Source organism: Podarcis gaigeae (assembly GCF_964106915.1).
Source record: "Podarcis gaigeae genome assembly, chromosome: 16".
In the NCBI taxonomy this organism is placed as follows: Eukaryota; Metazoa; Chordata; class Lepidosauria; order Squamata; family Lacertidae; genus Podarcis; species Podarcis gaigeae.
In genome coordinates this window covers 19415074-19429882 of record NC_139693.1, presented here as the reverse complement: position 1 = coordinate 19429882, position 14809 = coordinate 19415074, and the positions used below count along the sequence as shown (strand labels likewise).

The 14809-nt window shown below is 45.9% G+C and overlaps 1 protein-coding gene across 1 annotated transcript; it reads left to right on the top strand.

The window, feature by feature from the left end:
* Positions 1-2655: 2655 nt before the first annotated feature.
* LOC310834232 (phosphatidylethanolamine-binding protein 1-like) lies at positions 2656-13542 on the top strand. Its single transcript, XM_083717778.1, has 5 exons — positions 2656-3059; positions 5801-7208; positions 9546-9655; positions 10517-10617; positions 11791-13542. The coding sequence occupies exons 2-5, from the start codon at positions 7074-7076 to the stop codon at positions 12006-12008; spliced, it is 564 nt and encodes a 187-aa protein (XP_083573904.1). The 5' UTR covers positions 2656-3059; positions 5801-7073; the 3' UTR covers positions 12009-13542.
* Positions 13543-14809: the final 1267 nt, after the last annotated feature.

The window sequence follows — 14809 nt, the reverse complement described above, 5'->3', positions numbered from 1 at the left end:
CGGATCCGGGCCTTGACCCCCTTTGCAAGAGGCTGCGATGCTCGGCTCCATTTCTCCGCCTAGCGTCGGCTCTGGAGAAGGACGAAGCTACTGGGGAACTCCGATGTGCGCTTCATCTGACGCTTTTATGTCGTGAACCCCCTTCGATCTTCGGGTGAAGGCCGGCATGCAATTTATTAGATCCCAGCATCATAGAGCTGGAAGGGACCCAAGGGTCATCTAGTCCAACCCCGTGCAATTTATTAGATGAAAAAATAAATCATAAATACACACACGCAGGGGGCGGGGGCAACTCGAATCAGTGCCAGATTAAACCCCGTGGAGGCCCCTAGGCAGTCGAAATCGGGGGGGGGGGACTCGCAAATGATCTCCTAATACGTTTTTGGTTTTACCAACCAACAATTTCAATATCAATATTATTTTAATCGGTTGTCACAATTTTAATAAACCAATTTCAAGATCAAGTCAATATTATTTTAATCCGTTGTCACGGGCCCCCCAAAACTCATGGGGCCCATAGGCCAGTGTTTATTCTGCCCATTTGGTAATCTGGCACAGACTTGAATAAAATATTGGAGTGCCCGGGTAAGCCCTGCTGTGCATAATTGATCAGAATATGTGGCATACGCACACCATTTGAATAACAATGCCCATCGACTGAGGGGGGGGTGGACCCGTCAAATTTTATTGGAAGGGACGAAGGAGCTGGTGGCTCCTTTTGTTTTTATTTATATTTCATAAAATTTAATTGGAAAAAACAACAACCTCAAAACTATTTACAAAAGATAAAACAGTACAGTCAAGAAACACAAGCCTACTTTTAAAACATAGAAAAGTGAAAATACTAAAAGGGATTAAAATTACCTCAACTCTGTAAGCATCTGGGAAGGCTTGCCTAAACAGGAATGTTTTTTAGCAGGCGTCGAAAAGAGCTGCAACGAAGGCGCCTGCTTGATCTCAATAGGCAGGGAGTTCCAAAGTGTAGGGACTGCCACACCAAACGATTTAGTTCTTACAAATACGGAAGGGGTACTAATAATAATAATAATTTATTATTTATACCCCACCCATCTGGTTGGGCCTCCCCAGCCACTCTGGGCGGCTTCCATAGAAAGCAAAAATACAATAAAATATCACACGTTAAAAACTTCCCTGAACAGGGCTGCCTTAAGATGTCTTCTGAATGTCAGGTAGTTGTTTTATCGCTTTGACATCTGCTGGAAGGGCGTTCCACAGGGCGGGCGCCACTACCAAGAAGGCCCTCTGCCTGGTTTCCTGTAGCTTTGCTTCTCCCAATGAGGGAACCGCCAGAAGGCCCTCGGCGCTGGACCTCCATATGTGGCCCCTGTAGCAGAGCCAATTCTGCAGATCAAAGTGGTCAAGTGGGCATATGTAGATTAAGGTGATCTCGTAGGTACACTGGTCCCAAGTTTTTAAGGGCTTTTTACGCTAAGAGTAACAAAACCTGAACTTGGCTCGGTAGCAGATTGTGAACCAGCACAGACCTCTGATCTCACTCCTGGCAGCTATCGTGCTGCAGCCATCTGCACTAACGCTTATTCTGGTAATCATTACAACAGCAAATAGGTTTTAAGTAAATAAGTAAATTTTAAGTAAATAAAATACCTTGATAATTTTTTGCAAAAGGTAGGTCCAAAATTCAAGTGCATATAAGAGAGCAAGAGAAGTGGAGGGGTGAAGATTCATCTAAGAGTGATTCTGCCACGAGAGTTTGTGGCTGCCTTGTAAGAGAGGTGAATCTGTTGATTTCAGTTTTTTTCAGCATTGCAGGGGGTTCGACTAGATGACCCTTGGTGTCCTTTCCAACTCCACAATTCCTAGGATTCACATTTTTCCAGTCTTCAGTTCTCTTCATTCCAACATCATTTTGTGACTTTTTTTAAAAAAAGATGTCCCTATGAAAATTCATCAGCGTATGAATGAAAATTTCCCCTAAATAGCAGTTTTGTTTGCAGTTTTGCCTAATAGCCACACGATTGCAAAGCAACTTCCCCAAGTATAATGCAATTGTGTGTGTTGTTTTCACTAATAGATGCAGTTCTATGGAAACCTTACATTAGCATATGCATTTTTGTATATGTTACTTAGCTGAAGATCTGCCTTGCAAAATTCGGTGCAAATTTTGAAAAATGGCTGAGTTTTTATCGTGTTTCGGAAAATGTGGATCAGATAGGTTTTGACTTTAAATGCCCACTGAATCTCGTTTCTCCTCCATCCCTGTAGGACTTTGTTTCCACACCTGGCTGTGCCACCTGTCACAGCTGCTCCTCCCCACGTACCAAGCAACCAACCTTTTGTTGCACAAGTTAATTATAATCCACTGAACATATAGTATTTCCCCACTTTCTACGGGAGTGCATTTGGAAAGGCTTCCTAAAGGGAGTTTCCTCCCCATCACAGAGGAAGGATTATGCTCCCCAGAAACTGAAAACAGAACAGATGCCATTAAGCAAAGATATCAGCAACAACTGTACACACCCATAACACACCCACAGAGAGGGAAAGTTGTAGTAGCACCATTCTCTGCAAACATCCTCGCCCACAGGTCCACTGGGAAGACAGGCCAACCCAGAGGTGTCAGAGGAGGAGCTTGGCAACCTATGAGATGCAAGATAACCAGGAGAAACCTACCATTTTGAGCAGCAATAAACAAAGAGCGGTGCAGGGTGTTTACAACTAAGAGGAGCTGGACGAATAAGGAATGCAGCCGATTGTGTGCGGTTCTCCATGCTTAAAACTTCCAGGAGCTTCTCATCGCAGCACAGTCGGTAACAGACTACCGGAAAAGGAAGGAGAGGAATAGGAGAGAAAAGCCAAAGAAGGGAAGGAATAAATGCAGGAGAAAAAGCCATCACCTAGACGATGCCACAGAGATCAACGTCTTGAGGATGATTGATGTATCAAGCAAGGAAAGTCAGAAGAAAGTGAGGGGTCAGCAGGGGGAGATGGCTCAAGAAAGACTAGGAAGGAGGAAAAGGCCGCCAGATGAAATCCAAACCAAGGAAGACGACATCCAGGAAACATTCCGAGCTCAAAAGGTATAAAGACTTGATACCTGTTTTGGAGACCCTGTGTTTAATAGGGTTTTTGTTTATTTTGCCATCTTCAAGGTTGAGAAAATAGCTGCTGTGTTTAAAGTTAAGTTGGGGGAATGGAGAACAAGTGCCTCCTGCTCACCCACATCCCAGTTGTGCAAACACTTTGGGGCAGAAGACTTGTTTTGGAACCATTTTTCAACATGTGTGAGGATGGAGCAATATAGAATTGTGTGTGCGCGTGAGTGTGCAAATACGCTCAGTTTCCAGGATCTCCCTTTGCCTGTCTATTTTTTAGGGTGTGAGCGAACATACAAATTGGCACCACTTGCTTCCTAAAAGCAGCATGTATGTAGAGGCCTGCAGGCACCTCCCATTTACTGTCCTTACCTATTATTATTATTATTATTATTATTATTATTATTATTATTATTATTATTTGCCACCTTTCACCATAAAGTCCCAGGGCAGAAAAATCCTATATGAAAACCTGCTTAAACCATTTGGAATCAGAAGCATAAGGAGGGTCCTAAAACATATGCATATTCTAAGGGCCATCACTCCTGCCCGCTCTGCTCGCCATCTGCCAAACCGCCTTCCCCCACACCTGGCCAAACTCCCTCCTTTTACACCGCACCCACTCCATTGCCTATCCCCTCAAAGTTTGCCCCAAGCCCCGCATCTGTAGCAGCCCCCATAATTCCTTAATATTAGTCATGCTGGCTGGGGTTGATGGGAATTGGAGTCCATTAAATACCTGGTAAGCCCTTGGCTCTCCATCCTTGGATTAAGGTGTCCCAGACAAATTATTAGGCATGGTCTCTCCTCTTCAGAGGCTACATAGGTAAAGGTAAAGGACCTGAATGGTTAAGTCCAGTCAAAGGTGACTATAGGGTGCAGCACTCATCTCGCTTTTCAGGCCAAGAGAGCCAGCGTTTGTCCACAGACAGCTTTTCCAAGTCACGGGGCCAGCAGGACTAAACCACTTTTGGCACAATGGGACACCATGACAAGGTCCAGAGTGCACGGAAACGCCATTTACCTTCCTGCCACAGCAGTACCTATTTAGCTACTTGCGCTGGTATGCTTTCGAACTGCTAGGTTGGCAGGAGCTGGAACAGAGCAACGGGAGCTCACCCCGTCATGCAGATTTGAACCACCAACCTTCCGATTGGCAAGCCCAGGAGGCTCAGTGGTTTAGACCACAGCACCACCCTCATAGGAATCCGCCTCAAGCCACATAGCCCAGTGGTACTCCACATTCTTAGGCAGAGTTGTTGTGGCTGGTGCCCTTTGGGACTGGTAGGGTGGAAGGCAGGGAGCCCGACAGTAGGTGGCGCCAGATCAAATGATTGGTGGAGCCAACATATTCTAGTTTTGTCCCCATCCTCCTTCCTGTTGAATTTTGCAGGGGCAGCACTAAGACGGAGGAGGAGGAAGCTGACAGGGCCACCCACTGGGCTGGTTGTTAGTAAAGTAGGCAGGCAGGTGGAAGCCGGCAGGAGGCAGCCACAGATTGGTAGGGCAGGGCCTCATTCGCCCTAATGGACCAGCCTCCACCAGATACAGAAGGAAACAGGATATAAAAACAGTGAGGCAAAGCTCCTTCCAGAAGGAAAGTATAGCGGGCATGTGTATGTGTGGAATAGGAACAGGGAGTGAAGAGGTGAGAACAAGCGACAGGCCCAGAAGTGAGCTAACAGCAGCAAAATGTTCTCTCTTTTTCTTATTTAAGTGTATATGCCGCAAAACAAGCTCAAAATGGCTGACAACAGAACCACGAAAATGCAAATCAATGCATCATTACAATAACACATCAAATACTAAATTACTTTGAAACGTAATGCGGTGGTCCAGAAAATAACTCAGTCTGGCAATCCAAGTTGAAAATTATTTATCTGATTTTATTACAGTGGTACCTCGGGTTACAGACGCTTCAGGTTACATATGCTTCAGGTTACAGACTCTGCTAACCCAGAAATAGTACCTTGGGTTAAGAACTTTGCTTCAGGATGAGAATAGAAATTGTGTGGCGGCAGCGGGAGGCCCCATTAGCTAAAGTGGTGCTTCAGGCTAAGAACAGTTTCAGGTTAAGAACGGACCTCCGGAACGAATTAAGTACTTAACCCGAGGTACCACTGTACTGTGCTTTGAAATTCCCGTGACCTGTCCTGCCACCTTGTGGTGAAGGGAGAATAACAAAACGAGGTGCACCGGGTTCTACTGAACATCAGGGAGGCCTGGCGCCCATTCAACAGGGCTCGTCACACCCTCCGAAAAGCCCAACAGGACCCACCCAGCTGCAGAATATGGAGGGGGCCCACTCCCCTCATTGAAAATTGGGGAGGTCTCCCCCCCCCCCGCAAGCTCCCCCATAGATGGTGTGCCTGAAGAAAATGAACGTAATAATAACCCTACTTACCTGGGAATAAGCTTAACTGAATTCAGTAGGACTTACTTCTGAGCAGACATGATTAGGATTGCACTGTAGATATTTAAGGTTTTGTTGTGCTCTTTGTTTTGCAAAAGACTGATGGTGCCTGGAACGATGGCAACTGAGTCAGACTAGGGCTGCAGAAGTCTTGATTCGAATCCCTGCTCAGCCCAGAAGCTCACTGGGTTCCCTTGGGCTAATCAACTCTTGTCCTAGCTAGCCCAAAGAGGACCATGTAAGCTCTTTTGTGGAAATGCAGGACATCAATGCAACGGGTACATCAATAATGTTGATATTCTTTTTATGCTAGGAATCCCAGACTTCATTGAGTGGCCAAAATATCCTCTGCATCATTGTCTGCTCAGAAGTGGAAATGGCAAAGGGACTTGTGACACCTTAAAGATTACATCTCTGGAAATTGTAGCTCAGAAGTTAGCCTCATTCTGTTCAGTGGGACTTGCTCCCAGGTAAGTGGGTTCTGGATTGCAGCCAGGGTGACCAAATGAAAAATAGTTTGGGGCTCCTGCACCTTTAATTGCTGCATAGAAAACCGAATTCCCTCTTCTAACCAACTATTAAAGGTGCAGAAGTCCCACCCTCTCTTTTTCACCTGATCCCTCTAATTGCAGACCTTAGTGCACAAGGATGGAAGAATGAGGAAATCCCAACGGAAGAACAGTGGCAAGAAAAAGTGATGAGCTATGCTGAATTGGCTAAATTGACATATAAACTGCGTGACAAGGACAAGGACAAGGACAATTCCAGGAAGAATGGGAACTTTTCACCAACTATCTAAAAAGACAACAAAATGAATTGGACTCCTTGGCAAGTTTTGAATAAACATCCACCAAAACACATGACAGATAAGGCAAGGATCTGTACAATTTTATAACATGCAGAGAACAGCATGTGCAAAGAAATGAGAGAGGGGAGCTGAGGGAAGAACTGGGAGGGGGAGGGGAGGGGGAAATAATGTAATTGATTATTTGGACTGATAATTTGGTATGTTGAAAGTGTTTAATAAAAGTATTTTTTTTAAAAAAATGCAGTCCTTAGAAAGCAATCCTGTTTCTATTTACTCAGAAGTAAGCCCCATTGAACTCTTAACTGCACCCCTTAAGGCATAAGAAGTCACTTCTGCGCAAACAGGGCGTTTTAGGTGATTATAATATTTTGATTGATTAGAAAAGGTGGCCCTTAATTAGGTGGCTGCTTTTAATATCTATTTTTCATGCAGGCACTTTCAAGTCTATAGGCGGCACAGGTCTCGAGGGCCGGATGGGGAGCTTGGGGGGGACCACATTAGGCTGGGGATGCCAGGACCCCCATCTCGGCTCTATGACATTTCCAGAGGCTTCGACCCCTCCTCTCCAAAGAACACCCCCCCACCGGCACACCCCTCCCTCTACCAAGAGCCAATGGGCATGAGACAGATAGGTCCCGCCTCCTCTAGGATTACAGGAGGTCGCTGTCACTCATCTAGCACCAGATTCTCTTGCTCAGACGGGAGATAGGGGGCTTGCGCGCGCGATCTTTGCCCGGGAGAGATCAAGCGGCTTTCTGGGTGTTTTCTTTTTGCGAAGATGGCGGTAGATCTTTCTGACTGGGACGTATCCCTAGAACTCTTGGAGGTGGATGAGAAGCCGGCGGTTCCTCTTTCGGTCAACTACGGGTCGGTGGAGATCGACGAGCTGGGCAAAGTCCTCACTCCCACCCAGGTAATCCACTCCCGCCACAATCCCTTCCCGTGCAAAGAAATTGCGCACACACACACACCCCAAGATGCAAGGCGCTCCTCCAACCTTTTGCACAATGGCTACAATTGCCCTGCCTTCCCCCTTCAACGCGAAAAGCGGCGCCTGCTTTTTTTTTTTTTTTTGCATGCGTCCGTCTCTCCTTGGGTCGAGATCACCCAAGAAAACGGCTGCTAGGTGCGCAGTGGGACCTCCCCCTTTTGCAGAAAATAAAATATATCGTGCGTTTGCAACCACGCGAGGTAGCAAGGCCCGCGCGTGGTACATGGCCTCCCTCGTCTAGCGCCGGTGACCCGCTGCAAGCAGATAAAAATTAAGAATTAAAAGCGCCTTGCTTTCGAAAAGGCGCAGAGCGCTTTTTGCTTCCACCGAGGAATTTGTGCACTTGAGGATGAGGGCAAAGGAATCCCAATTGGAAGGGTGTGTGTGCGTCAGTTCTGCAATTTATTTTAAGACAGTGAGGTTTTTTTAATTTGCCATCCATCTGTTCGCTGCTTCAGAGAGAGATTCCTTTAGAATAGACAGGACGATAAGATTTGGGGTTGGTTTTTTTCCCTAAGGGGCGGAGGGGTTGTGCCAAAAATGCAACCGTTGAGAATATGGCATCTGCCTGAAATAGGATAGGACGAGGAGGGAGGCTGGAACTTGCAAGCGGCCTGCCCGGGTCTGGCCTGCCCCGCCTCCTCCGATGCCAGGCTGCTGCCGGAGCCCCTGGAGCGCGTGCCGGGACTGGCGTGCAGCAAAGGGGGAGCAGCGCACGGGCGCCAGCCGCCCTTTGCACCCTCCGGGAGAGGCGTCACCGGCAACGGGAGCGGTGCGGAGCTGCTGCTGCTTGCGGCTAAGTTGACTGCGGCCCTGGAGAAGGTCGCAAGTTCTAATCCCTCCTATCTTCTGGTGGGGCTGGGAGAGCACCCTGCCTGCAACCCTAGACAACAGCTGCCGGTCAGTGCAGGCAAGCTTGAAAAAGATGGGCCCATGGCCAGACTCTGTAAAAGGCACCTTCCTATGATGTTTTTTTTTTTAAAAAAAAATAATGCTTTGTTAATTTTACAAAGAAAAAAAATCAACAAAAACAATCCAAAATCGATTCATATTACCAAAAAGAAAATTTAGATTCATACGTAACAGATTCCATTATGACTTCCGATTGCCCCATTGTGGTTCCTAAGTTGCATTTTCAACTGCGCACGTTCCATTGTCTCTCCTAAATTGTCTCAATTGTATTGGTTTTGTAAAATTTCCTACTGTCATGCAGGGGTCACTCCAAACCTGCCAAAGAATTTAAATTTTTACAGTGTTCTTTTAGGTATACTCTGTAAGTATCCCATCAGGACTGGTATTTTCTGACAGCAAACATAGGAAGCTGAAGAAGAAGAAGAAGAAGAAGAAGAAGAAGAAGAAGAAGAAGAAGAAGAAGAAGATGGAGAAGGAGGAGGAGGAGGAGGAGGAGGAGGAAGGCAGCTTCCTATGTTTGCTGTCAGAAAGCACCAGTCCCAGTGGTGCACTTTTGAATGACCACATATTCAATGGCAGGTGGGCTGTCCCTGAGTTCCCCTAGATAAAATCCAGCCTTACCTCTCTCTCTTTCCCAGTTGGGAACACATGATCTTCTGACTCCTATCAACCCCAGCTGACTCCTGTCAGTCCAATGACAGGATTGCAGCTCTTAACAACTTCTGGAGGGCTGCAGGATCCTCATCCCTAAACTAAGTGAATCCCAGCTGCAGGCCTGTGCTTGGTGCCCCTGCAGGAAAACTGTATATAACTGTCCCCTGTGGACTTCTGGGAGTTGTAGTTTGTTAAACGTGCTGAGAGTTGTAGGAGGCCCCTGCCAGTTTTCAAAGTTCCCAGTGAAGAGCATTTGATGGTTAAACCACTGGGAACTGTAGCTCTGGGAGCAGAATTATTATTATTATTATTAATAATAATACCCCACCCTTCCTGGTTTAAAAACTGGGCTCAGGGCGGCTAAAAGCAAATATAAAACGTTGATTAAAATGTGACTTTAAAACAGCATAAAATACAACATAAAATGCAGCATCAATATCAAAAAAATTCAGGAGTCTTTTTGGGGTCAAATAGGGGCCTCCTTGAATTTCTCGGCACCCCTAACAAATACAGTTCCCCGATTTTTTTGGTGGGGGGAGCCATTGCTGCTGGCGTCATAGTGCTTTAAAGGTATTGTGTGAATGTGACTTTGGTTAAGGCATGGTTTGATTGGCTGGATGATGGTGAATGTGTTGTCTTCGTTTTTATATTTTTGAATAGGTTCTAAAGGTCTTGCCGTTTTGTTTCTGGCAGGTCAAGAATCGCCCGACGAAGATTGACTGGGAGAACTGCAGTGCAGAAAAGCTCTACACTTTGGTCCTTACTGACCCCGATGCACCCAGCAGGAAAAACCCAAAGTTCAGGTGAGAGGGACAGGCTGTGAGATCCAGAATTTCCATGCCAGATTTGATCCAGAAGGGAAGCCAGGATTTGCAGAAAAGAAGTGTGTTGTTGTTTTTAATAATATATAAAGATTTCTTACCTTTCAAGGTCAAATGAGGCAATTGATAGGTGATCTGGAGGTTGCAGGGGGTCTTCCCTTGGAGGTAAGGGAAAAGCAGACCTCACCTCTATAGTAGACAAATCCCAGCACTTGTTCCTGTATGCAGAGATGTCTGTGGCTGCGCTGCAAAATTTGAACCATCCGTTTCAATGCCTGACAAAGACCTTTTATTTATATTTTGTATATAAGAACAATGCCGCTATTCATGAAAAAGAGTGGTTTACATCCATTATACATAAAAACAAAGCAATAAATACTATTTTAAAAAACTAAAATTGGAAATGGGTTAACTATTAGATGTCTGCTTGATGGCCTGCATAAGCCTGACGTAATAGGGCAGTAAAGGCTTGATTGATTGCCATCAGAAAGAGCCTCATCAGCATCTGGCAGGACCTGTATAAGACTAGGTATAAGAATAGGAACTCCCTGCCTATTGACATCAAGCAGGCAACCTTCACTGCCCTCTTTTTGGCTCCTGCTAAAACCTTGTTGAGACAAGTCCACCCGGATGCTTAGAAACTTGAGCTAATTTTAATCTCTTTAGTATTTTTACTTTTGTATGTTTTAAAGTATGTTTGTGGTTTTTTCCTCTCGGTTTTATTTTACGTTTTTACTAAACTGCTTTGAGGGTCTAATTTTTTAGTGTTCCTGCAAGATTTACTCTGGGGAAACTGAGGCAGATGTATGCGCGCTCGCGCTCTCTCTCTCTCTATCTCTCTAGGGAGTGGCACCACTTCCTAGTGGTCAATATGAAAGGCAATGACATCAGCAGCGGCACCGTCTTGTCGGACTACGTGGGATCTGGACCACCTAAAGGAACAGGTAAGCAAGCAGCAATGCTGGCCCCATTGCTTTAAGGCAAGGTCTGTTGAGTGTCTTGACTCAGCTTGCACTTTTGCGGGGGAAAGCAGACCCGTTGGATCCGGGCAGGTTGGAAACAGCAGAAGAAAAGCTGCAAAGCTAAACAATTCTGCTTCAGGAATTTGCATGGCTGAAAGAAGAGCATAAGGACACAGGCTCCTAGTACATTTCCGTAAAGCGTTGGTGCTGACCTTTAAAGCCCTAAACGGCCTCGGCCCTGTCACCCCCATCAATCAGCCTGAGACACTGAGATCCAGCTCTCAAGGCCTTCTTGCTGTTCCCTCACTGCAAGAAGCAAAGTTACATGGAACCAGGCAGAGGGCCTTTGGTAGTGGTGCCTGCCTTGTGGAATGCCTTCTTCGAGAACCAAGATACGACTGTATTTTGTTACAACAATGCAACAAAAATTATTTGCAAAATAATAAAATAAAATCAGAATCCTGTGCATATGTTACTGCCATGTTCCCCCCCCCCCTGAAAGGTTGGGCCCTTGGTTTGATAAACTCATCGCCAGTGCCCCCTACCCTATTAAAAAGCATTATTCGGAATAGTGGTTTGCATCACCCTCTAAGGAAGACACAGTGGTACCTCGGGTTAAGTACTTAATTCGATCCGGAGGTCCGTTCTTAACCTGAAACTGTTCTTAACCTGAAGCACCACTTTAGTTAATGGGGCCCCCTGCTGCCACCGCACCACCAGACCATGATTTCTGTTCTCATCCTGAAGCAAAGTTCTTAACCTGAAGCACTATTTCTGGGTTAGCGGAGTCTGTAACCTGAAGCATATGTAACCCGAGGTACCACTGTAATAAAATTCAAAACAGTAACAATGAGTTGCACATTTCATCGAAATCCAAACGATTTAGTTTTATTCTGCAGAATTAATGGCCTTGATCCAGTGATACCAGCTTTTCAAAATTTGATAAACTATTACACCTCCCAGCACCCTCCTGCCTCCCCTTGCCTCTAAGCACCCCCCCAGGTAATCCCTTGCCCCCTCAGGGGTGACACCACCCACTTTGGGATCCACTTTGTTACTGGATGGTTGTGACTTGAGTGTGATGGAGGGGAGGTTCGCGATCGCTTCCTCCTGACGCAAGTGCGCAACCCTTGTTTTCTCTCTCGCACGCTGCAGGGCTCCATCGCTACGTGTGGCTGGTCTACGAGCAAGCCCAGGAGCTGGAATGCAACGAGCCCATCCTCAGCAACCGGTCCGGGGATAAACGGGGCAATTTCAAAGTGGAAGGTTTCCGCAAGAAGTATAAGCTGGGGCCCCCCGTGGCAGGAACATGCTACCAGGCCGAGTGGGACAACTATGTGCCGTTGCTCTACAATCAGCTGTCTGGGAAATAAAACCTCTCCTCTTCCAGCCCCCCACCCTCCCCCTGCTCTGATTTCTTCTCCTAGAATGGAGATCTTCAGCCCTCTACAACTCCCATCATCCCTGACCATAGGCTAACCTGGCTGGGGCTGATACGAGTTGTATTCCAAGAGGGGCACAAAATGGAAGGAGGCTGTCTTTAGAACTCCCATTTCCTGTAGTGTTAAGTAAACTGGATTGAAGACTAATAAGTGACGCCCCGCTCCAAGTTGCTCCTGAAACTCAAGCAGGGATAGGTAGATTCTGCTGATTCTGCAAGATGATTGGCCATACTAGACTGTTTCTTGTGGGGGACGCTCGGAAGTGCAGTAAATGAATTTGTCACAACAACAAAGGAACTGTGGCAAAACATCTCTCTTTTGTGGTCCTCCGCAAAAGTTTGTTTGTGTGTGTGGCATTTTGGCTATTTTTGGAGCGGCGTGGTGACATTTTTTAGGGTGGAGGGATGCACAGAACTTGCACTCCTCTAGAATCCGCTTTGCTGCCAACCTATATAGATTCTCACGTCCCTCAAAACAGCTCCCATCACCTTATAGCATAAATTCTGGGGTTTAAACACTGTGCTCAGCAGCATGGAGCTGCTGGGGTCATGCTGATGAGTTTTCCACCCTGCTGTTGAAATTTCCCTACACCACCTTGAAATGCATAGGGGCAGTGTCCCCGCCCCCCCAAACAAAACGCTCTAGGCTTTCAAATATTCATAAGCTCAGCCCAGCCCTGTTCCAAGGAGGTCTTTCCTGGGACCGTTGAGTTACTTAGCCCTGAACTCCTTGCAAGCTATGAAACTGGGATTTCAAAGGGAGCGGGATAACATTAAGCAGGAATTGCTGGCTGTCCAGTTTTTCTCGGGAAACAAAACCCACAAACGCCACTTTTCTCCTTAAAACCAAAAATGGTTGCACTAAACCACAAATGGGAGCCTTTTTTATTTGCATGTTGGAAGTTTTCTTTTTGATCCTGTTGCTGCTCTCTCGCTCAGGACAAGTGCTGACAGCGAGGAGAAAGACCAGCAGCAGAGTCGGGGACTAAAATGCGGGCCTTGGCCATTGCCTGGCAGTACCAACCCTGCGGCAGCTCCATCATTTGTGCTTAAGATGCTGGAAGGTGCCTCTCCCTGGGCTTTGGTCCTCTGCTTATATCCTGGCTATCTTTAGTTTCTCTTGGTATCTCCACAGGATCCCAGTGTCCTCGTCAGCAGTCGGTTTTAGAAATTTCTGCTTTCTTTTGTCCATGATGTGTTTTTGATGAGGTTCACCCCACTGCCTTCGGTCTCATTTTGCCAATATACCAGTATCTAATGTTGGAAATGTTTCTCCTCTGCCCCCCGCACCCCACCCCCCAAAAATGTGTCACTTAAACCAATGTGTAACAAGGCCTTTTGATATTCTTAGGAGATCTTTGAATGCTGCACACATACATTGTCACTTGCGTTTATAGCCCTCTGTTGACAAGGGACTGTGGTTTATGCTTTGTTCTCGTTCTTTGAATTAAAAGCTTAGAATTGAAGGTGGTCCTTTGCTTTTTATATCTGCAAAAATGCATTATAAAAATGTGACGCTAGAGGGCGCTGTAGAGCAGTGACATGTCAATGGGAAATTGCATTTGAGAGCAATGTAACTTTTTTTTATTAACCGCGTTTTACAGATCAGTGTAGATCCAGCCTTAGGCTCTGCTAGCTTAATGGAACCTCAATTTGCAATGGCAGCTTACCTCAGTACAACCAGATGTGGAGAAGAGGCTGCAGACATCTTCTGTTCCCAGCTTCATAGGCATATTTCCAGCCACTGTTGGAGAATGTATTTAGATTGATATAGATAAATCCATCCACACATCACTGGCAGTCATTAGGGACAATAGCACACAAAAATGGCTTATATTAGGGAAAATAAATGAGTATATTAGGAGATACAGTAAAATGCTAATCAGTTTTCACGAGGGTTTTTTTTTAAAGCACAAACTGATATGGAAATATGGAGAGCTGAACTTAAAATTGTAAAAATTAGAAACACATGAACAAAAGTTTATATATTTGCTCATCCTTAGCCCTGGGAATGGAGCTACAACGTTTTGGAAACAGAAATGACTGAGAGGCTGAAACACCCAATAGTGTTCTATGCTGCAACATCATGTTGCAGGTCCCCCCTGTATGTGTTAAGATTCAGCTGTACAAGGGGAAGCTGGATGCAAAGGAAAACTCAGGAAAGATGTTCCAAGGCAGGTGGACTTTGGTATTATTATTTTTCACTGAAATACACACCCACGCGAGCCCTGTGGAGGAAAATGATGGCTACCTTCTCTGAGTCACTTGCCAGTTGCATAATGGTTACCAGCAACCTTGGTACCATACAAACACACAGAGGGAGGAGTGCCATCTGTTTGTTTTGTTTTTGCTATTATGCAGTACTTCCATCGTTCAGCTAGAGTAGTCAGGACAACGTGACAATCATCTGAACACAAGTCGCTCTGTCTTTTGTGTCTTCCAACCCACCCTGCTCCCAGTAACGGGAAAACCACTGTGCTCTATTGTATGGTTTTCTTAAGTCAAAGACACTCGACTTATGCATGATACAGAGAAAGCAAGCAGATATTTCACCCCCTCTAATCATTGGAAGACAATTAAACTGCGCAGCTATTAGGGTGCGGTGAGCCAGATAATGCACGTATGGAGAGGCTATTAGACTCCAACACCCATCAAGCCTCGCCAGCATAGCTAATGGCCAGGGATTATGGGAGTTGTAGTCCAACAAAACAACTGTGGTTCTTTATCTTTTAA

Coding starts and splice junctions, on each gene's coding strand:
- LOC310834232 (XM_083717778.1), top strand. CDS start 7,074: ATGGCGGTAGATCTTTCTGACTGGGACGTATCCCTAGAACTCTTGGAG. Junction 7,209..9,545: donor AAGTCCTCACTCCCACCCAG/GTAATCCACTCC, acceptor TGTTTCTGGCAG/GTCAAGAATCGCCCGACGAA. Junction 9,656..10,516: donor AGGAAAAACCCAAAGTTCAG/GTGAGAGGGACA, acceptor CTATCTCTCTAG/GGAGTGGCACCACTTCCTAG.